At 40.2% G+C, this 24,329-nt stretch overlaps 2 protein-coding genes across 4 annotated transcripts in view; one reads left to right on the forward strand and one right to left on the reverse strand.

Moving 5' to 3' along the window:
• Window positions 1-9,414, reverse strand: part of pccb (propionyl-CoA carboxylase subunit beta) — a 76,621-nt gene extending 67,207 nt beyond the window's left edge. Inside the window, exon 1 of one of the 2 annotated variants that reach the window (XM_059948898.1) lies at window positions 9,276-9,414. Coding sequence is in view for 1 of the 2 variants with exons in the window: in XM_059948889.1 (XP_059804872.1) it covers window positions 8,436-8,657 (222 nt within the window). In the remaining variant the exon portion in view is untranslated. Of the gene's footprint in view, window positions 1-8,435; window positions 8,710-9,275 lie in introns of those variants that run through there. The other variant, XM_059948889.1, reaches the window with a different exon arrangement.
• Window positions 9,415-9,899: 485 nt separating this feature from the next.
• On the forward strand, window positions 9,900-21,031 carry LOC132380188 (E3 ubiquitin-protein ligase MSL2-like). 2 transcript variants are annotated; one of them, XM_059948884.1, is made up of 3 exons: window positions 10,066-10,178; window positions 11,054-11,110; window positions 17,208-21,031. In XM_059948884.1, the coding sequence occupies exon 3, from the start codon at window positions 17,270-17,272 to the stop codon at window positions 18,833-18,835; it is 1,566 nt and encodes a 521-aa protein (XP_059804867.1). In that variant the 5' UTR covers window positions 10,066-10,178; window positions 11,054-11,110; window positions 17,208-17,269; the 3' UTR covers window positions 18,836-21,031. The 2 variants fall into 2 exon arrangements, with proteins under 2 accessions (XP_059804858.1, XP_059804867.1); XM_059948875.1 differs by lacking the exon at window positions 11,054-11,110 and having other exon boundaries at window positions 9,900-10,178.
• The last annotated feature ends 3,298 nt before the right edge of the window (window positions 21,032-24,329 follow it).

Genomic DNA, 24,329 nt, shown 5'->3' on the forward strand with positions numbered 1-24,329 from the left:
ATAGACCCATTAATGATAGTGACAGAAAACCCAGGGGCTGGCCGGTATTGAAGGCCTTATGTGAAATCTGTGATGAACAGCGTAGGATTGATGATCATAATGTAAAACTTGCTGATAAAAGGCCGGCACCGGGTATGACTGGGCTGCAGACCCTATTTGACCCTAATGAGGACACTGAGGAGGAGGGGCAGCAGGTCCCTTCACTTGCGGGGGCTGCGAATCCCATCCCGCCTGTACCTTCAGAACCTTCCGCTCCCCATGCCCTTGACCCATGATCGTCCCCCCCCCACCATGCACTCCCAACCCTAAGTCCACGGTTCACTGACCTCATTGCGGCCCGTACCTGAGCTAAAACCAGGAAAGGGGACACACAAGGTACTAAACCTGCTACCCCTAAGAACCTCATGGTTCGTAAATGGACAACAAGACGGCACCTCTATGTGGGTGACAGCCCTTTGATAGACCCCCAAGGGGACGAGCTTGACCCTGACTCAGACTCTACCACCTACCACCTCCAATGATGATACCTACCCCGAGGATAATCCTGACGCAGCCCTTGCTCGAAAGTACCCTGATTGGCCCTACTCCACCAAAGATCCAGGTAGATCCAAGTCCCCCCACCCCCCCCCCCAACCCGACAGATGCCAATGTGAGAGGTTCCTAACTCTCGTCACGATCCAGCCCAGGCTGAGGATGCTGTGCAAAATCCCTTAACAGTTTCTGTGTATACCCCCGAAGCCCAATGAAGTGCTGGTAGTGATGCAAGGCGCCCCGGACCCTGGAGCAATTTATTGAATATTTGCTGAGTACTATTAAGATCTACAGGGCAACCCCAAGGGATCTTTTTTGTTTCCCTGCATCAACCAGTGACGGTCTACTCTTCCAATGTGGTAACTGTCCTTCTAACCATGCACCAACTCAACATCTCACTCAGGCGAGACTCAGCCGCCATGAGATTGCTCTTATCCATAATCCGTTGCTGATGTTCGTCTATTGCACCACACTTAGCCCTGCTACATTTGTGGATCACCCGCCCCACCTTCTATCCGACCCTCTCCACTCCTGCGTAGAGCGAAACCACTTCCTCATTTCCCCACGGCCAGACCTCCAGGACATTGAGTTTGACAATCCGGACCTGATACTTGTGGACGGCTCGTCCTCTGTCTCCCTGGATGGTGTCCGGCAATCAGGTTATGCCATTGTGACCCCACACACCACCTTGGAGGCGGCAGCCTTCCACCCACCAGCCTCGGCCCAACAGGCTGAGCTTTTCGCCCTCACTCGCACATGCATCCTCGCCTCGGGTCAGACAGCAAATATTTACACGGATTCATGCTATGCATTTGGGGTCGCTCACAATTTTGGCACACTATGGGCGCAGCGGGGCTTCCAAACGTTGGCTGGCAAAAGCACTGCCAATGGCCCCTACATTGACAATTTGCTCAAAGCCATACAGCTCCCCGGTAAGCTTGCTATTGTAAAATGTGCCGCCCACTTATCCGATGACTCTCCCGTTAGTAAAGGCAATGCCAGGGCAGACCTGGCAGCCAAGCGAGTCTCCTCCTCTAAAGCAATAACTGTGGATTCGGCCCCACGCCTTCTGCCTGCCAGGCAGCCGGTTGATAGCCCAGGCATATCCGACATCGCGCGATTACAGGGGGATGCCCCTGCAGCGGAGATTGATGTTTGGAAGAAACATGGTTGTATTATTAATAACGCAACGGGCCTCTGGCAGAGCCCAGCAGGTCATATTTGTATTCCTGATACTCTCCTGCCTGTCCTGGTCGACCGCCTCCACTCTGACACCCACCTCGACAAGGAGGGAATGTGTATGTTGTTGTCAAAAACATGGTGGTCCCCCAGTTTGAATGAGGCAACGGAGAGACAGGCAAGAGCTTGCTTAATTTGCCATAAAGTAAACCCAGGTAAATCTATTAGATGTGATAAAGGGTGCACCCCAACACCAGCAGGACCGTTTGACACATTACAAATGGACTTTATTGAGTTACCTAAGGTGAATTGTTACAAGTACTGTTTAGTTATAATTGATGTCTTCAATAAATGGATTGAAGCCTTCCCTACAACGAACAACAAGGCTTCCACGGTAGTGCAAATACTGCTGAAAGAAGTTATTCCTCGTTTTGGTATCCCACAAAGACTCTCATCTGATAACGGTCCGCACTTCATTGGGAAAGTAAACAAAGAACTCTGCGAAATACTAAAGATTGAACAACAATTCCACTGTGCCTATCACCCCCGAGCCGCAGGAATCGTGGAACGTGCAAACCCTGAAGGATAAACTAACTAAATTGACCCTTGAAAGGACTAAATTGGCTTAAAGTCCTTCGCCTGGCATTGTATCATATGTGCATTACACCTCAAACCGGTACCAGGCTAACTGCTGGTGAAATAGTTTACAGGCGCCCAAATAAAACTCCATGGGGCAGTGACCAGAACTCCCCACCAATACAAGTAGATCTACAAATGATGGGCGAGGAATTGCAGTGTTACCTCAAGCACTTAACTTTGTCTCTCAAGTTTCTACATACTCGGGTGAAGGAAGCCTCAAGACCTGTTCCTGACAGAGAAGGCGAGTGGCAGGGAGCAGAACCAGGAGATTGGGTGTTAATAAGGAACTGGGATCGACCCAAGCTGGGACCCCAGTGGAAAGGACCGTACCAGGTCCTCCTGCAGAACCCCTCTGCTATCAAGATGAAGGGACAAGAACGTTGGATTCAACTGAGCGACTGCAAGCATTGGACCTCGGACCCGCTAGAAGCTACAGATAAATGAAGAGACTGATAAATGGACTTGATTGAACTGTTGTGTGTTTAAACTCCTTTTTCCTTGTGGTGCCACATCCTTGAAATTGTACTCTGGTAATGGAAGGTAGGATGCTCTTGGTTATCTATATTCTCTTAGGGATAGTGGGGTATAGGACAGAGGTTGAGGGACGGCTGGTTGAGGAACCAAAACCCGTAAAGAGATCGAAGGGGGACATTTCAAGGCAGAAAAGGGATTGGGGTTTCCCCAAAGGCCCCACCCTTGGAAGATACTCCTCGGGGTTTATAAGTGGTAACTAATTCCAAAACGTGCACAAGTGACTGTATGGCACTACAACCATCGTTTGCTATTCTCACCCCGCCAGTGTCTCCTCGCTCTTTACCATTTTCCCACACTGAGATCGTGCCGATTAGCACTTCCGATGTGCCCCCGCCAGCAAAACATTGCCTGAGGGAAAGAGGGTGGAACTCACCTATGACTCTTCCACGGCCCCTGTCGCGAACTGCCTATTTCCCCCGTCCATCAGTAAGCGGTCAATTCACGGACTCCTTCCGTGGATGAGAAAAGATCTCTGGTGGGAGGGGAATCCCAAACCCCCGAAGGGTGACTGAGTATATGAGAACTGTTACTTCGGAACAGGGTGGGGATGTTCAGACGTGTATGTCTCGAATGACGTCACCTGCCTCTCCAAGCCCTGTAGGAAAAGGGAGTGTCACCCCACCAAGGACCCCTTAGGGATCTCTTGCTCTTGCCATGAGACACAGTGCCAGCCCCTGACCCAGGGGGTGCAACTCCTTTGTGGGGAAGGGAACCGCAGCCACCTCCTGGTCAATGATCATGTATTCCCACTACCTGACTATTGCAGGGGTACCAAACGAGCGTACCCCTCTGCTGGTGTGGGAGAGTGGAGCGACGACAAAAACCTAAAGGGTAAAGGTTGCACTGAGACCATGTATACCCTCCCGGGGTATTTTTTCCTCCGTAATACCTCCCGGGGTATTACGCTTGTGTCTATGCTTATTCCGAGTATTTTGCATGCTTAGTTATGCAATAGCCAATCAATTGATGCATTTGAATTGGTAACGATATTTGCGAATGTAGTACCCTGCTTTTGGGTATAAGTATGACCTTTGTAAACCGACAAATTGGGAGTTGGCTACCTTACGCCCGAAGTACGTGGGGGTGCAAACTCCCCTCTGAATAAAAACCGTTTCGTAAGTAATTTCGTGTCTCTGGTGTTTTTCCTCAACTGAGCAGGTTAATAATTTCAGGTTGACAATTAAGCTTGGAGACATTTGGGAATGATTAAGTAAATGGAGGGGTTCATACGCATAATAACATTACAATATTGATTAAAGAAGATAATATGATTATTACTAAAACAGAGAAGGTTGCATTACTGGCTAGGTCATTTGCCGCAATTCATAATCAAGATAATTTAAGGGAAGAGGTTAAACAAGGTACCATAGTACCAAAGAACATTACAGCACAGAAACAGGCCTTTTGGCCCTTCTTGGCTGTTCTGAACCATTTTTCTGCCTACTCTCACTGACCTGCACCTGGGCCATATCCCTCCAAACCCATCTCATCCATATACCTGTCCAAGTTTTTCTTAAATGCCAAAAGTGAGCCCGCATTTACCACTTCACCTGGCAGCTCATTCCACATTCCCACCACTCTCTGTGTGAAGAAGCCCCTCCCCTAATGTTCCCTTTAAACTTTTCCCCCTTCACCCTTAACCCATGACCTCTGTTTTTTTTTCTCCCCTAGTCTCAATGGAAAAAGCTTGCTTGCATTCACTCTATCTATACCCATTATAATTTTATACAGCTCTGTCAAATCACCCTTCATTCTCCTACGCTCCGGGGAATAAAGTCCTAACCTATTCAACCTTTCTCTGTAACTCAGTTTCTCAAGTCCTGGCAACATTCTTGTAAACCTTCTCTGCACTCTTTCAACCTTATTAATATCCTTCCTGTAATTAGGTGACCAAAACTGCACACAATACTCCAAATTTGGTCTCACCAATGTCTTATACAACATCACCATTACAGTCCAACTCTTACACTCAATACTTTGATTTCTAAAGGCCAATGTACCAAAAGCTCTCTTTACGACCCTATCTACTTGTGACGCCACTTTTAGGGAATTATGTATCTGTACTCCCAGTTCCCTCTGTTCTACTGCAGTCCTCAGTGTCCTACCATTTACCTAGGCATGTGGATGGTAGGTAAAAGGTTTTAAGTGAATACCCTGAAGTGTTGGAAGCCAGCTGTAGCAAGGATAGTATTAGTGATGTTGAGTTTTCTTTGTGTAAATCTAAGAAGGCTATTAATGGTGCAGGTCAGACATTCCTAGGAAAGGATGAATATATTTAAACATATATGTAAAATTGATAACTCTCTTGAAATATTAATTTTTTAAAAATCATATTTGGAGGTTAGGCCTTCTCGCTTCCTCATGAAAAATGGCAGTAGTAGTGCCTATTCTAAAACCTGGGAAACCCCCATTAGCTCCTTCTAGTTATAGACCAGTATCTTTAATGTCCTATTTGTGTAAACTTATGGAACATATGGTAATAGAGCATTTGAATGATATTTTCGAAAAGAGAGGTGATATAGCATTTTATCAGAGTGGGTTTTGGGAGGGTAGAATGACATTGGATTCAATTTTACACTTGGAAGATGAAATTAGGAAAGCACAGGTGTACAAAGTACAGGTGTCCCTCGCTTTACAAGTGTTCGCTTTATGCCACTTCGCTTTTACAAAAGACCTACAATAGTAACCTGTTTTCGCATTACAAGGAGGATTTTCACATTTTGCGAAAGTTTTTCCCATATAAATTAATGGTTCTTCGCTTCACGCCACTTCGGCTTAACAAAGATTTCATAGGAATGCTCTACCTTTGTAAAGGGGGGGGGGGGGCACCTGTAATAGCAGCATTTTTTTGAAACTGATTTGAAACTATATGGTCAAACTCTTGAAGCGTCAGCGATAAGATTTCTAGGCATGTGGATGGTTAATAAGCTGACATTGTAGCACCATACCCGTAAAATAATTGATAAATGTAAAAGAGCATTAAATATTCTCAGGTGTTTATGTGAGTATTCTTGGGCACTACATGAAAATCTTTGTTGGCCATTTATATTTGTTTAATTAGATATGTGCTTGATTCTGGCTGTTTGGCTAATGGATCAGCTTCACCCTCAACTTTCAGATGTTTGGATGCGATTCAAACAAAGGCTTTAAGATTGTGTTATGATGCAGTAACACTGTCCCCCATTTTGGCTTTACAGGTTGAAATGGGACAATTACCCTTACAGTTGCGGAGGTTGAAGTTGATGTTAACATATTGGATTAATCTGAGCGGGCAAAGAAATGCCCTGTTAAAGGTGTGTTGGACAACTGTTGGGAACATCACAAGAAGAGTGTTTTTTTTTAGTTTTGGGTGGCTGGGTTCTTACCATGCTAGGAATATGGGTTTGCTGGATTGTGCAATATGCCCCACTGTAACTTTCTCAGTACCCCACCTTGGTTTTTACCAATTACTTTAGTTGATTTTAGGTTACATGATTTAATGAAGTCTAAGAATTCTGATATGCCTGAGAGTCTATTGGTTCATCAATACGTTAAGGAAAATTATTATGATATGTTAACCATTTTTACTGATGGATCAAAGGATAATTAACTGGGAATGATGGTGTGGAAGTTTTGTGCTTGAATTACAGGTAACAATAAAAAAATCTTATTTATCAGTGAAAACACTATTTATCAGTATATACAGCAGAATTGGTTGCCTTCATCTCAGGCTTACAGTGGGTGGAGAAAATTGTCCTTGCAAGGTGGTAATTTGTTGAGATTCTTTTTCAGTTTTGTTGAGTCTTAAAATTGGTCATTCAAGCAGGAGGTCAGATTTACTGTCGGAAGCTCGTCAAACTTTACTTCATAGTCAACATATCAGTTTACATGTCTCTTCTTATGGGTTCCTGCACATACAGGTGTTGTTTAACTCAAAAAGCTGTTAAAAGTTCAACTGAATAACCACCTTCCACTTAACAAATCAAAATCTAAGGGGTTGATAGGGTTAAGAATTAGGGGATTATGGCAAGACTTGTGGGATAATGAGCATAAGGGAAGACACTTTTACAGAATACACAAAACCTGGGTTGATGGGAGAAGGGGTTAAAAAAACGATTTCACTACTTCCAACAAGTCAGGAACTACTGAAGGATTTAAAGGTACTGATAATCAGCTTGAATGTTACAATGAAAATAAAGATCTGGAGGATACAGTTGTTGAAAACACTGTATGAAAGCTTTTGCCCTTGGAAGGCCAAGTCCATGGTACAAGTAATCATCACTAACTGGGGTCTTCCTTGGTTGCAGTGGATAACCATGTATTATGTGCTTATCATATCCTTCATTCTTCACAAAGCATTGCTGCTGGATCTCACTGTTGATCTCAACCATCCACTCCACTGGAGCTGACTTTTCATGCTAGGACACGCATGTCCCTACTTCATCGGGGTATGAGGCTCAGCAGTTATCCTCAACTGGTTTAGTCCGATGTCAAAGCAATCTGCCAGGGTGTGTTCGCCATTGAATGAAAATAACTACATAGAGCCACAGGTGAGAGCTGAGGGTCTGGTGGAGACAAAAGGTGAGTGAGCTGCTCCAGAATGGACATGACAAGCCCCTTCACCAGAGGTACACTCCCTCCATGGACACCCCATACACGGCAACATACACTGGATGAATTCCTCCGTCAATAACTATTAGGAACTAATACATGATTTTATAGTACTGTAGTAGCACTGGTAGTGTTCTAATTTGTTCCAATTTCGTTTAAATGCATAATTTGCTACTCAGTTATACCTTTAACTACAGGTAATTGGGGCAGCAGCAATTGGGCCAATATGTATTGGTTCCGATGTGCACCAATTAACTGCAATTCCCTCTATTCAGCATTACACATTATTGCTGATTCCATGGTTGACCATAGGAAGAATAATACTTTCCACTTTTAAAAAGTACACAAGTAACAGTTAATGTCCGGTTGAGTTTCCAACAAATAAAAGTAAAATTATCGATTAGGTGCATAATCACTTTATAAAGGAAGCGCTGGCCTATTGTTGGTGAAACCTTCGAATTCAAGAGGCGACTAAGTGTTAAAGAGCAGTAGCACACAGAAAATCACTAAAGTACGTTTTACATCATTATAAGGTCATCATAAACATGCCGGTACAATAAATGACGTGTGCAAAGTAAAGCAGTTGCGGAATACTGGTGAAGGGTGATCCACCTAAAAAGTTAACTTTTTTCCATTCTCTACAAATGCTGACTGGCTGAGAATTTCTAATGCTTTCTATTTTTATGTGCAACTCTTACACAATTGTCATAAAGATGCCTTTCAAGCAATGCAAACAGGAATAAATTCTTACACAGGAAAAGCAACTACCACCATACTTAGCAAATACAGCTAACTCAACATAAGCGATTAACATGATCAATTAATACCATCCAGCTTCTGACATTAGAAAGACTGCCTAGCAGGATATATGCACAAATAAACGGAACGTTTATAAAGGAAGGTAATATTCAAACATACGTCCCCACGAGGACTTCACGTTACTGCCGATACGTCAAACATACCCTCTTGTGTTGGGCATCTATCCGATGTTGACCTCCTCCAAGTATCGCCCTTTGTGATTTCCTCTCGATTCTCTCCTGTATGGTCAAATTGCTAACTGAGGACCACCGCTTCTGCTCCTCGGCAGTTCTGACCATCATGGAAACAGGTAACGTGTAGGTCCTAACCCGCAAGACGCGTGTCAGCGAGCGAGAGCAACCCAAAACAGACAACCCTGCCGCCATGATCGTGAATGGGGCTCCAGCTCCTGGCAAACCAGACTTAGCCCTAGACTCCCTACGTCACTTGGTTGACGGTCGCAGCAACAATTCGGTTTCTACACTGCAAAGGTGCCGACAACTTCGACCAATAAAATAGAAGAAGGCGGGTTCACATATATTGGCACGCATGGTATAGTAAGCAGACGGTACATGCGCATACTAAAATTTAAAAAGAATGCAGCGTTTCCAACAGGCGTTGTAGTTCTATGTGAAGCGTCGCAGTGACATTTTCCGCCCAGATTGGTCAACCAAAACTACAATCCCAGCATGCCCCACAAGCTCGTAGGCGAAGGACCTCCACGGATGCTCGTTATTGGTTACGTGCTGGTGCCCGCCCTACCAACCTCCCTATAAAAAGGAACCACTTGTATCTTTGCTTAGATATGCACCATGCAAAAAGCAGTGTGAACACTTGACAGGAAATTATTCCAAGTTATAGCTTTTATTGCAGCCACTGTACGCAAATAAAACTACAATCGATGATATTTATTTTGTAAGCATCGTCATAAAAAAGAGGATATTAGCAGGGGGAGAAACAAGAAATGAATCGGATCAGGCAATTGGAAAGGCGCTTCGCATTACCTTCTTTTTTCATCCAGTCACGTGACCGGCGCTCGAGCACTTTCCGTTTTTTCCTCTTTAAACGAACGTTTCCACCATTTAAATTTTTTTTGCAGCCCGTCGCCGCCGACCCCCGCGCCCTTATTCGAATCTGGGCAGAATTTAAACAGGGGGCGGGATATAACCGTCAGCGGGCAGCCCGCGAGGCAAGGAGAGTCGTATAGCCGTCGCAGCGAGGGTAATGGTGGCAATGTCGGGGCGGGTTGCGAGGGACTGAGCTGTGTGTGGTTGGCACGCTCATTCCTTCCCCCTACCCCACCCTCCACTCCCCTTCCCCCCCTCTTCTCCCTCCCTCGGAAAGGAGCAGGCGGCCCTCGCCGCCGCTGGGAGAGGGGAGCCGGGGGCCGAGCGGAGGCGAGTTCTCGCGAATGGCGAGAGGCGCGCGCCAAAGGCCCCCCGCGCTCGAGCCAACCGGATCGCGAGAGGGACGCGGAGCCCCGAGTCGGCGCGGCTCGGATGGAGAGGCGGCTCACGGTTAGTCGGCTCCAGCGCAGCACCGCCGCCGTGTTATTATGGCCGTGGCCGAGGAGCCGCTCTACCGGAGACTAGGTCGCGGCAGCGGTAGCGCCGCTCACACCCCGCTCTGTTAAATGGACATTGGCAACGCCGCGGAAACTGGGCGTCGGAGAAAAAACGATCGGAAACGCGCTCGGCGGCGGCGGCGGCAGCAGCAGGAGCAGCAGCAGCAACACAGCGGCCTCCCGGGCCGCTCCGACGCCGCCATGAATCCGGTGAACGCCACCAGCCTGTACGTGTCGACCTGCCGCTACATCATGCAGTGCGAGCCGCAGGAACCCGGCTCCTTCCCTGAGATCTACAAACTGCTGCCTTATCTACGCCAGTCCCTCTCCTGCTGTGTCTGCGGTGAGTGCTCAACGATGCAAAAGAAAAACCAGGCCAAAACATTGAAACCATGAAGGCCTTTTTTATTTCTTTTTCCAGAGACAGGGAACCGAAACATTCTATACAATTATATAAGCAGCTACGCGCTTTTCTGTTATTTTAAGCCTGTTTTTCTCCCTTCTCTATTTTCAGTGCATGTGAACACTTCAAGGAAGGGGTTGTGCATTGCACCAGAGGCCTGTTGTGTTTGCCATCAGAAGTTCGTCAGAATTTGGTTCTTTAATACCTTGCCGATGCAGATGGTGCAAGTTCAGTTGTAAATGTGTGCGTGTGTTTGTTTTGCTTTTGATCAAGTGCAAGTGGCGTAGTCGGCCCTTCCCCCGCCTTTCGCTTGCGCTCGTATATCCTTTCCAGTGCAGTTAAGATCATCATACACCGTCTACGAAGTAAAACTAGAATCAGCATGCTTTGTAAAAATCTGGTCCAGCAATCTTTGAGAGCAACAGTTAGAGCAAAGTTGTTGTTCAATTGGATATTAATGTTTAGGGTAAACAGTTTTTCCTTCCCGAGTTGGGTAAGATTAATTTTGCACTGCAGCAGAGGCCTGTACTGCCAAACCAGCCTTGTGTGATTTAATTGTCGAAGTCTCTGGTTTTGTTATTATTACAGTGAAGCAATTTAAATGATTTGATTATGTTGAGAATAACAAGTGGGTTGTATTTATTAATTGCACTATTGTGCAATGTGCACTCTGAATTTGCAGCCAAGGCCTGTAGTGTTGTCAAAGCTGTGGAGCTTTTCACCCACAGCTTGACCATACGAAATCGTTTTTATTGTAAGGCTTCAGTACGGCTTAAGCAATGACTGTACTGATTGATTGTTTTTCGTTGCAACAGGTCTGTGCTTTTTATAGTATCGATCACAAACACAATTTGTAATTTTCCTACAAGCCTGTAAGTACAAAGATAACATTATTTGAATGTCCTTTTTTCGCCGAACGCCCAATTTATTTTGCACTTTCTTTGTACATTTCTTTGTAATTTGAGATCTAGAGAAATAAGGTTGTAGGTTTGCGCTTTGCTGTTCTGTGGTTTGAAAACAAAAGTCGCCACGTGTTTGGAGAAAGGAATGGTTTCATCGCAGTGCAACAGTTTCTTAAAACGTGCTGCTGCTTTTTTGAGATTAATGGCTGAACGTGATGAGCATAATATTGCAAAGGAAAGTTGCTTTTCTCCCTTTTGCATTGACCAGCTATTGTTGCATAAACTAATTTTAAACGCTTGCCCCATTGCGTCGGCGAGAAGAAGTTATTTTTATAACCAGTTTATAAATACAGAAATTGTAATTCACTACATTCTGTGAACTAATTTGCAGAAAGCTGCAGATACGTTTCAGTCGTCTCACAATCCCTGGTTGCTGATGCATTCTCCCTAAAAGTAAACACGCACACGTGTTTCTCATGAAACTTCGGCCTGCAATGAAGCAAGTTTACCTTGTGAGGAACTCGATTCCAATTAGGTTCAGACACCGTCCATTATAATTTTGATATATTCTGAAGAGTATACTAACTGTCGCTGTATAAGATCTAAATGACATTGCGTGGAATGGTTCTTTTAGATACTTCATGAATGGTTTGTTAAACAGTACCCTCTCTAAGACGGTGTGTTTACTCGTATTTGAATGGATTGAACATTACATGATTGTCCTTCAGCATTTATGTTACACGTACAATTTTATTTTCCCTGAAATCCTTTTGTATTGAGATCTCTCCGTCTTTCACTATTCTTTGCCCAGGATTTTGTTTCCACCAAGGCGTACTGTCGCAGGTCTTGTGCTTAAACATTTTCACTCCCCTTTACAAGGTGGTTCTGTGGGTATTTTTGCTGTTTTGTCTGAACCTTTGCAGTCTCACCAAATGGTAAAAAAAAGCTGCACGACTGCACTTGCTGGAAATGCAGCAAATGGAGCTGCATCTATGCAGAAGTTCAAAGTTAATTTTTCAGATTCATGAGTTATTCATGTTTCTCTGTCCGCAGATGCAGCCAAACATGCTGAGTATTTTCAATACTTTCACCTTTCACCTCTGATCATCATTAGCTGTTTCTCAGATTCTTTTACTAAACCATTTGCTGAAATGTTATTCCATACTGATTGGGTCTTAAATGGCGACCTCTACTGCATTATTCTTTTAATGTCAAGGCAGGATATCTTTAAAAGTAAATAAAAGCCTTACAGCAATGGCTGTTTTGAATTCTTTTTGGGATAGTTATCTTGCATTATGGCTCCTGTAGTCTTGTAAATATTTCAGCATATTTTAATGTGATAAAGTCACCTTTAAGGTTGATTCCTATGTAGAATATTTGCATTAACATTTCCGATAGTGAAATGTTTTTAATTATATATGGGTATTTATTACAAATACTTCCTAGCATTTAAATTGTTTCCTAGACCTGGAAAACAGATGGCAAGGTATTTGTTTCACTGGTGCAATTATTATTGTAATACATAAACTATAGTATTGATAAATGGCAAAGGTGAATGGATGTCCAGGTGTGTGTGTTAGAGATAACGTTTATCAAAATAGTGAAAGTCAGATTGAGGAATATAAGTGGCATTCAGGAAAATATTTTTAATATAAATAATTGGGCTTGGAGAAAGGGGCCAGTGTATTGAGTGAAGTCTCATTGACTGAACAGGCTCGGGTGCTAAATGTGTTTTTGAGTTCAGGTATGTTTCCCGTGTTTCTGTGTAAATAGTTTTGTATACTTGTATATGTTGTGATCTTGAATAAGGCCAATATGATCTATTTTAGTCATTTACTTTCCCCTTTTAAATTCACTCTGGCGTCTGGCTTGTATACATTACAGTATCTGACATAACACTTCATACAACATATTGCAATTCTTTGTCCATAACTTCCTGAATTCATGGCATTATCAAGAGCAGTTAGATTTTGAGAAGTTCAGGCTTCTCTGTCCAATTCTCAGGTAAAGTTTGATTGAAAGGTAGTCATTTTTTAAAGGTACAGGAGAAGAGAGCCTTTCCCATTTGAAATATTTAATTTCCCTTCCTATCAAGAGGTAGCATCCCTAGCTTTAAGAATTAATTATGCAGAAATGAGCTAGATTTCTGAATTGAAGAGTGAGATGAAGAGATTGTGCTTGAAAAGAAAGTTCATATTGCAATACTGAATCCTTTGCATTTTAGTAGTTTATTTCGGTGGGGGGGGGGGAATGCTTGTTTAACATTAAGTTGGGTTGAGAAACTTCATCTCTTTGGTGTTTTGTTCAGGATAAGAAAGTGTAGAATTTGGAAATTCCGTTTCTTATATCATTCTGGGAGAGCATTCCCACTTCTGTTGAAAAAGTAGTTTTGTAAAAGATGGACTATTGGTTGTTTCTTGATATGGTTTGTGATTCTGCCTCATTGTTTGGGTGCTGAGCTCTGGGCAGAGTGCCAAGAGTCAGATCATTTAGTATGCATTATAGAAAATAGCAAAGATAATCTGGAAAATTTGTATGCATTGAGACTAAATCAGAAAATCAAAAGGGAAAATGTATCCAGATTTATATTCTACTGTTACGTCAGTAATTTGTTAAAAAAAAACATGTTTATTACCATTTTCCAGTATTCTAATTGGATAGATTTTTCAAAGACTTAGTATTGAGATGAAGAGTTAAATAGTCTGTGACAAATCGTTCTGATTTGCCCAATAATTTTCATACACACTTTAATTTTTGGATATCGTAAACAGATTTAGTGTCATCTAAATAAATGAGTTTTTGATACAAGTTTAAGAATTTGATATGTTTTTAATTTTTGTAATCAAAGAAAACTTCAGGTGCATTTGGTATGGAGTCTAGAGCAGAACCTAAGATGTAAAATCAACTTTGGATTTAATAATGACTAGTATTGATTTGGTTACAATTGCCATAATACATTGGTTAAACACTCCTGTAGGATTTACCAGTGGAGTAGATTGAGCTTAATTGAAATTGAAACTTTTACAGACCTGATGCTTACTTTGAATCACTTAAAAATAAATTTTAAGTAAAATAAAAAAGTTTAATTACTTGACCAACATACACACACAAAGCTGTAAAAACTCAGCAGGTCAAACAGAACTTATGGAGGGAATTAAGTTTATATACCTGTCAGCATCTTTGGAGAAAGCAGACTTTATATTTCAGGTCAAAGATGCTTCATCAGAATGCTAATATTAAGAGTACGGCTTGTGTTCTGGATTTCGTGTTTAAAATCATTGTGCACATACACTTGATTTATGGGATGATAACTGGATCTCCATTAAACTTTAATGATCTTTAATTTGTATTTGTTAATTGGATTCTTTCTGGTTTCTTGCTTTGTGGCTACCTGTAAGTAAACAAATCTCAAGGTTGTGTAATTTATACATTCTTTGATAATAAATATACTTTGAATCTTATATTTTTAATTTTAAGTGTGTTTTGAACTTTTAAGACCAGTAACATTCTTGTGAGCCATGTTACAACTCTAATGCAAATATATCTTTAATGAGTTTCATTGCTTATAACTCCACACAATGTCTTATTGCTTTTCTAATGTGTGATTTTTTTTTTATCTGAGTGGGTCAGAGTGAAGTAAATTTTTGAGTAATATATACATAATGCTGGGGGAATTCAGCAGGTCAGGCACCACCTATGGAAGCATTTTGTTAGTCCATAGTTGGGTGATTATTCTGTCAAAATTAACTGAAAATTTAAATGTTCTACAGTTGTTAGGTGCAGTATATATTTTTTAAGAAAATGTATATTGCATTTAACTTGAGCAGAACCTATTTTCTGCACTGTTCATTTTCAGATTTCTTTTAATAAGGAATCCAGGTAGGTAGGAGTACCCAGGGAACTGATATTACATTTTATCTCTGACCTGAATGGAAGGAAAAATCATACACTTCCAGTGTAAGTTACGTTGATTTGGTGATTCCAAGAATTGTACTTCAGACTCAATGGCAATCTTTTCACTGTGTAATTGTGGAATATTATCAGGTGTGAGTGAAGTTCTTTATAGTGCACATTTAACTTGCTTTATTGCAAGGTATGTTTTGGAAGGTGTTCATTGATAAGTGGGTAGTGATATTAGATAAGGTTAAAAGATGAGCATTACATGGCTTTACATCATTAAGGAAATGGTCTAGAGCAGGGGTCCACGGAACCCTTGGTTAATGATAAAGGTCCATGGCATTAAAATAAACTCTGGAAAGATTTCCTTGTAAATATATTTCATACCCTGTAGGATTCTATTGTAGACTACTGCAGTGCAAAATGCTATTTTGCCATGCATTTTCCTTTTTAAAATATATTAAAAGAAGCGTGCTATTATTTGAAATGCCTTGGCTTTTCATCAGATGAAGGAGAGAAATATATTGTCCTTATCTGATATGTTTAATAAAAACTATTCATTTTAGAAGGCAAATGTCAAGCAGTTTTGTTCTTTTATTAAGCAAGAAAAAAACTTGTAAATTACTATTTAGAATTTGATCTATGTCCAGCAGCAAGAGCCCATTACAGTAGTTACACTGTGTTAGCTTCTAAATTTATCCTTTAAAATTGCAATACTAACTTTTTTAACATGGTATGAGCCCTTGTACTATGATCAGACATTGATTAATTCATCTGTGATGTGTTTACTCAAGCAACTGATATGAAAGTCCCAGGGTGTTTTGGCTTGCCCTCACCAGGCCAACAATCAGCAGCTCGTTTCTATCCCTTGAGGAAAATTGCTTTTTAAAGAATTTTTCTTTCAAGTTTAGTATTTTCATCTTTTTTTGTATAATACTGCAGTCACTGGGTTTTGGATTTAATTTTGCACATCAAGCATGTTTAACAATTTGTGTAATTTTTTTTTTGTAAATTTGAAGTTTAGATGTAAATGTAAACAATTGCAAGTAAAATACCAGTCCCAATCAAGTTGGAATAGTAGTATTAATGGGTGCAATACTAATCAACCAATTCATATTTCTTTTTACTGAGATTTGTTTTTGAGTACAGTTAAAGAAATCTGCAAGGTCAGATCATATTCATAGTTAGCTGGTAACTCATTAAAGAACTTGGGGCTTCAGGGGTTTCCAGATTTCATTACATGCACGGAACTACAAAATGTGCTAGAGGTCAAAGGCAAATGACCTTTGGACCAAGTACAGGGTCATTCCGTAACTCACTGTGCTGCAAGGCTGGATATATCTTGTAACTGGTCTCACCCTCAGTAATGTGACAGGTATAGCTGGTATATCTAGAATGGCATCATTCATTAATCTTGTTAACTAAAATGCATGCTAACTTTTCAAGTGTTCTGAACTTATTTTTGATTTGTAATTTTTTTTAAATTGATGGTTTCTAAGTGTCTTGGTTAGAAGCAGAGAGAAGGTATTCTAATAGCTTGTACTTACGAAAGATTGTCAAGACAGTCTGCTAGCAGAATCTTGGGTTCCACTGCATGTGGCCCTGTTTCCACTTGGAAAGCACTCCACTTTGTGGGAAGACCTTACCAGCAATGCTGGCAGTGTACTGAGAAGTATACAGCCACACAAGGCAAGTATAACTACAGAGCTCATGAGCAGCAACTGCAAGTTACTATCCAGGTCCCATGGGAACCTGCCCAATCACTGAAACTGTCTTTTAAAGCTGATACTGAAAAATGTACAAGACTGTCTTTTAAAATGAACAAAGGAAAATGTTTACTTTAAAATGTTTTATTTGTCAAAGAATTGTTAATATATTCAAATAACCCATCCGTTTTCTTTTTCTTCGCTGTTCTTCCACATTTTAAATAGGCTAGTGTGTTCTCACGTGATTGATATTTGTATGCTGATGCAACTGTTTGATCATGAACTTGTACTAATTCCTCTCTTAAAGCCATCACACATCAATTTTTTTTAAAAAGTAACATTGAAAGGATTTCTCAGAAAATAGATGAGAAATATATATATTATTGTACTTTTTACAGAAACTTTAAAATTGTATTTAACATTTATCAACATTACTTATGTAATAATAATATTTTCTTTTGCAGGAAACCTACTGAAAGATCCAATTGCTCCTACAAACTCCACTTGCCAGCATTATGTCTGCAAAATGTGTAAAGGCAAAAAAATGATGATGAAGCCTTCTTGTAGTTGGTGCAAAGATTATGAACAGTTTGAAGAAAATAAACAGTTGAGCATTCTGGTGCGTTGCTACAAAAAACTATGTGAATATGTAGCAGAATCCCCAATTTCACAGCACCTCACTACAGTTATGGATGGTGCTCCTGACATCTTAAACCTGCTGCAAGAGGGCCTCTCATTGGATGAAGAGAGGCAAGGGACCGCTGCTTCAGCAAATGCTTTAAACTTATCAAATTCCCCAACCCCGTCAACCTCGGAATGCACCAGTGACCTGGAAATGGCATCAACACCACAAATCATTGAAAATATTCAAGACCGTGAGCAGGTTTCCAGTAATACTGAATTAACGTGCTCTAGTTTCAATGGATTACCTGGTTGCAATGGACTTTCTGTTGGCGAATTCACTGTAAATATTTCTTCTGAAAGTTCAGAAAGGCTCAATACATCCCGTACGGGAGAGGATTTCAAAAAAAGGGACATTTCTGACAATTTGCAGGCAGTCAACGAAGTAGTTTCTTGTAGTAATGTTGATGTAGTAGGTGTTGACATTTGCAGTTATGGTGAGGACATAAAGCCTATTGGTTCATTGTTACTTACTGGTGGACATGTATTTCAAGACTTGGAAAATGTTGCAAATGATCTAGATGCTTGTAGCAATTATTCACAATCGATATCTGAGGCTATTACACCCAATGGACCTCTCTTAGATGCCAAACCTATCTCCTTGCCTTCTAAAAGCAGTATTTTTGTTTCTAGCAATGCACCCCCTCATGGTATTCCCTGTGTAGCAGCAACGCCCAAAATTGTACGAATGAATCGGAAACGATCCCGGTCAGAGAGTGACAGTGAAAAAATTCAGCCCCTACCTATTTCCAGAATTATACATGGTCCGGCATTAGGGGCAGCAGCTCCCATTCCTGCCAAACGAGAGACCAAACTGTCCACCGAAACTGTAGTCACAGTGCCAAATGGGGGCACGTTAAAAGTGGGCAAATCCTTGCTTGCGACTAGTAAAAATGTTAAAAAACATTCAGAACATGGAACAAAGAAATCACACTCAAAAGTAAAGCAGGGAGCAACCAAATCTAAAACCAAGGAGAAGGTTCATAGCAGTGCTATAATGCCTGGTAGCCCATCAAAAATAGCATACAAAAAGCCCCCCGAGAAGAAGGGGTGCAAGTGTGGACGTGCTACACAAAACCCAAGTGTTCTTACTTGTCGTGGGCAACGTTGCCCTTGTTACTCAAATCGCAAGGCCTGTTTGGACTGCATTTGTCGTGGATGCCAGAACTCGTATATGGCCAATGGTGAGAAAAAATTGGAGGCTTTTGCCGTGCCAGAGAAGGCCTTGGAACAGACCAGGCTTACAGTGGGCATCAGTCTAACCAGCATCAGCAATGCGGTGCGAAATGCAAGCACGAGCGCAAGTGTCATCAATGTGACAACTGGGTCGCCAATACCTACTTTCCTAGCTGCCAGTCCACATGACGACAAAAGCCTGGATGAAACTATTGACTATCGATATGACTGTTAGATTGGAATCGATCTGGTAAACCTTAGGCATGCCCCTGTTAATGGGGATAACTACAACTTTAAGGCAGCTATAGTTCTATATTTGGGGAAAAAGAAACTTAGTTGAACTTGCCGTAGTGCTTTGGGTATAGATCACTTGAAGCAAATGTAAATCATCAGGTTTGCCTCCAGAAAACGGGAATATGCAAGTGGTTTATACTGAATGATCTTTGGCAAGAGGAATTTGACCTCATTGTTGCTGCTTATGCATTGTGCATAATCGCAAAAGGTTAAGGTGTAATTTAAAAAAAGAAAATGGTGAACTACAGTACGAACAGTTTAACAAAAACATGTAGAATATAATGTCACTTTTTATATGCAGATTATTTTTGTGTTCTCTAAATCAAAAAAAAAACATTGGTTTTGTTTTATTTTGGTAATGTCATTAGATGACCCAAGAATATATTTAAAACAAAATGCCTCATTATTTTCTAGTGTCTGCATTAGCATGGATCAGTTGCACAAAGCAAAACACTCCCATTACACCTGTGTAGTTAGTTTCAAGTAGAAATGGGGATGATACTTTAGGCACACATGGTATATGCTTTCTTCCCTCAGGTTTGCTTGCTGTATTATTAGAACCATGCAGTGCTAAATGTGTAATTTTTGTCATGAATGGTGGTTGCTGGAAGACCCCAACCCACTGTACACATGCACTTAGATGCTTACAATTGGAGACAGCATTGGACCTATGTTAACAACAGTATGTACAGATGAAGGTTATTGAGTTAGCTAAGTTGTGCACAAATGCTTGCTAATCTAGCCAGAAGTGTTTTGTGCAAGTGTTTCTCTAAGGTATGTGAAGGACTCATTTTACAAACTTAGAGGTGTACAATAATTTGATAACGTGCTGGATTTGTGCTGCAACTTGCCACCGTCTCCATTTGATGATACAGAATGCAAAGTGGTGAAAATTTAACATTTAACCCAAATGTGCATATTACAGCAGTGCCTCTGCATTACTTGTCTGCCTTTGGGTAGCATAGCACTTACTGGATAATCCTGTATTTACAAAGTGCACCTGTACCTTATAGTGACAGATAGTACTGCAGGTAATAGTTGATTATCAACATGCCTGACCAAAATAAACAAATATAATACATTTTAACCACACTGGCAAATTCAGGTTTTACATTGATATAAATCCAGTTGAGTAACCAAACAGATGGCACCTGTGACTTTATGTGCAATTTGTTGCATACTTCACATAAAGTTAAAATAAATATGTACAATAACATTCACTCAGGCAGTTCAAAAATGAGGGCTAGTGCATGTGCTCATCTCCCTCTGGTGTTCCTTTCATTAAAAGCAAAACAATATTTTGCCATTTATTAATATCTCATAACCCTATTACATGTGTCAATGTGGCTGAACTGCTTGTACCACTGTCCACCATTGTAATGATATATATAAAATTACTCCTCAGCCTCACTTATGGTTTGGCACATAGCATGCACAACAATGGTTACTCACATAGTGTAAATGTGCAGGAAAATTTTCACATACAGAAAGAGTTTGAATGGCACCTTTTTGTTTTTATAGTGTAGCTGGTGTCATTTCCTGTGAATGTGGTCAAGTAGCGTTTTGAAGCCATAGGAATAATGTGATGTTTTGTGTCCAGTCTGTATTTTTATTTTGTTTTTTTTTCTTTTTTGTTTTGCAAGAAGAATTGAAACTATTTTTGATAATGAGAGTAAATGGTGGAAAATGCTTCTTCAGTTTTCTTGTCTTTTTTTGGCACCTAAGGCACCTACATTTTTAAATTTTTTTGACATCCGTGGTAAATTAATGTCATAGCAAAGCTATGTTTTTGTATTTGTGTAATGTGATTTCTGTATGCTGACCAAAAATTCCATTAATCGAGTAGGTGGTTGATCCTAACTCTCGCATGAACTTTACGCTTGCTGTTCGAGCATTGAAAACAGATTCTGGTATGTAGCCACAAGAAGTCCGTGGAATCATTTCATGACATTTTTGCAAAGCTGTGAAGCTGTATTAACACTGTTGTTTTCCTGTTATCCGTGGTAAAAGTTGGTCCAGATTCCGTTAAGGAACCTAGAAAAAAATCCTTAATTTCTTTTCTAAATGATGGTATATTCATGCCGTTTTCCGGAACATGTATGAGAAAGTAATGAATAAATGCATTAGTTTTATACTACTCTGGTTTAGCTATATTCAGGTGCAATACTTTATTGGGAAAAAGATGCAAAGTATTTGTATTATAGTATACCTGATCAACTTAATTTTCTTATGGGCTTTGACAAGACTATGTTCAATTTTGTTCAGATTTGAACAACAAATTTGTACTTTGGATCAGTGGGAAACAAACTGTAGTTGATAAAGAACTTGATAAAAGTTGATAACAGTATAGAAATTCTTTAAAAGTCGATTATCACTATCAACTTTACTGTTTCTGTAAATTATTTTGTAAATTACCCAAATTTGTGAGCCGCAGGGAATAACACTTAAGAATTCTTAATAATTTGATAAATATCCTTAATTGAGGGCTCAGTCGAGTCACATCAGTTTATTTGGCTTGTGATATCAAATAGATCCTTTTTTGTGTGGTCTTGATAGTAAAGCTCATCCCAAAATATAAGGGCACACAAGACCATTAGTCTGGTGCACCAGTGCATGGGGAGAATAGATTAATTCTCTCAATTTCCACATGGGTTACAAGTTATTTCTTTTAAGAGGAATATTATTGTTCCATTAATCTTTAGTAGTTTTTCATGATAACCTGCATCTTAGCAGCATGTTACACTTTCCTTTTCAGATGCTAATTTTGCTATATTCACACAAGTGGGACTTCTCCAAAGTTCTATTTGATAATGGCAATCATTGTAACAATCTATTATGTGTAGTCTTTCAGTTTTCTAAAAAGGATGCATAAAAATACAGTACCCTAGGGAAAAGGCTTAGTTGTGTCTTCACAGCTACTATCTCAGCTGAATTAGTTTTTGCATACCCTAAGTTTAGTGGCCTTTTTGTTTTTTGAACTGTTGGAGGAGCTTAAAGCCCCTAAAGTTTGCTTGAGGTTATTTTTTTAAAGAATACTTGGGTGTGCAGATCAAAAGCAAATAACTTTGATGTTTAGAACAACAGTCACCTGTCCCAACATGGCCAAAGATAAATTGCTGGAAAGTTGAATTTTCTATAATTTTAAAGATGGCATTCTATGCTGTTTTAGTTAAATAAGCACAACTTTATTGAACTGCTAGCAATCTTGTTATAGTTACCTTGATTTTTAGATGCTAGGAGAAGAAAGAATAGGAAGTGAAGAACAAATGCAAATGGATGGAGTACCATCAACCAGATAAGCTTCTATCCTCCAGAACCAGCTTTGCCTCCTGCATTTTTAACCATGCGCTCATTTAAAAAAGGGGAGAAATTTTCCATTTATATTATGTAACAAGACTTCACTAGTCTGAGTTACGTTGAATAATATATACCAAGTCAGATGCAACAATGCCCGTTTCATAATGTATTTTTATTCTGAAAGCTGCAGTTTACTATTGTAATTGCTTACATTAAGTTACATCTTAAAATCCTACATATAATGAACTGGTACTTTTTAAAATGAACCATATTCTATAAATTATTGTAGACCTAAGGAGGTAAGTTAAGATTGTTAAATATACTGCAGTGGTCTGGAAGCTCTAAATTCAATTTTTATAGTTGTGTTACTCTACAGGAGATTCTGCTTTTGTATTGTCAGTGGATAATCTACATTTGTATCATGTGCTGGTAAATGAAGTTCCCTCACCATTTACAGAAAAGATAATTGGCAACTTCATTTACAAAAACAATTAACTGACCAGCTAATTGTTTGGGTCACCCTAAGGAAATGCAAGTTCCTTTTGTTGCACTATGTACTGTTTCAGCAGCATCTGCCTATTAGTCTTTTATATTTCATTTGTCTCTCCTTGTTTGTAAAATACCTGCATGAATAAGTCTATTAATAGTTGTGTGTGCTTGATTGCTCACCTTAATATTCAAAATGCAATAACATCTACTGAAGTTTTTGTTACTAAAATTAATCAATTTCCTTTTATAAACATGGATATTCTGAACAGCTTTACTGTTTATTAAGTAGCTATAAAATAGGAGACTATTTGCACATAGCAAGTTTCCATAAATAGTAATCTGATAACCAGATATTCATGGCTTTAATGGTGTTCCTTCAGGGTGAATATTGGTCAGGGTTCTATAGCTATTGATATTGGGAAATATTGCATCTGTGAATTTAAGGGGCAACAGTACAGTGTCAGATTTGAAAAGCAGGACTTTGAACAATACTCATGTCTCCAGGTAAGACATGCCTGTAACTTTTATACATGATTGTGAATGCTATCAATGAATTACTCTGTTGGCAAGCAACATTCTTAAATCAATGGCTAGGGCGTCAATTAATTGCCATCCAGCATATGGATTCTAGGTGAGCAGGATGAAGACTATACTGGATGAATTAAGTTTCTCTCACGTGGGCAAGGATGATGAATCCAGTGACGTGGAGCAGTCATATAAGAATAGTTGTTACATGTTGACAGACATTGGAGAAATGGATGTTTAATCCAATTTAGGGTTAGGGTTCTCGGCTTTTCAGCAATGTTGCACAAAATTTAATGGCTTGGAGGAAATGAAATGAGAACTAGCATTTCTTAGATCAATATGAATAGCTTCAGACTTGTCAAAGCTTGACATCTAGAATGAAACATTTATAAATCTTTATTATAAAACAAAATACATTCTCTCCATCAGTGTTTCACTACAATGGTAACGTGTCTTTTATACATGACTGAGATTTATTACAGCCATCTAGAGTGGAGGAAATTGGATAATTCAAAGCAGATGATGTAGTAACCTTTTATGCGTACATCATTTTTTGGGCCAGTCAGTGATGTATCAGCACTGGACTTTGCAGCACATGGTCCTGAGTTTGAATCTGGCCGAGTCCTAACCTCACAAGAAGAAAGCCCTCGCAATCTACTTCCGTATATTGTCATGAAAACCTTATGGACAACTACACTATCCATAGGGTTGCCATGAGTCAACAATGACTCAGTGGCACACAACAATTTTTTATATGGTTATCTTTCATTCATGTTTTCCTGAAAGTTTTGGGAGAAATTGCTGAGGTTTCAGTTTTTTTTTCCTTAAAACAGCTTTTGAGTGAGACAACATTGCTGAGCAATACGTTTGCCCTACCTGCAGCTCATTGGCATTTGCATTACTGTGAATAAATGCATGCAAAGGTGAACTTGACCTTGCTATCCTTAGTTATGTTTCATCTTGAGTTCAGTTGTAAACAGGACCCGATATCTGACTTGGCTTTTTTTTTCATTCTAATGACAATAATTTGGTGGAAGATGTTGTCTGGGTGAGGAGTGCTACTAAGGAATGTTTAACCCAGTTTTTGCAATCAGACATTGGTCAGAAATTGAACATCAATACAT

Source organism: Hypanus sabinus, chromosome 2, assembly GCF_030144855.1.
Source record: "Hypanus sabinus isolate sHypSab1 chromosome 2, sHypSab1.hap1, whole genome shotgun sequence".
Lineage (NCBI taxonomy): Eukaryota > Metazoa > Chordata > Chondrichthyes > Myliobatiformes > Dasyatidae > Hypanus > Hypanus sabinus.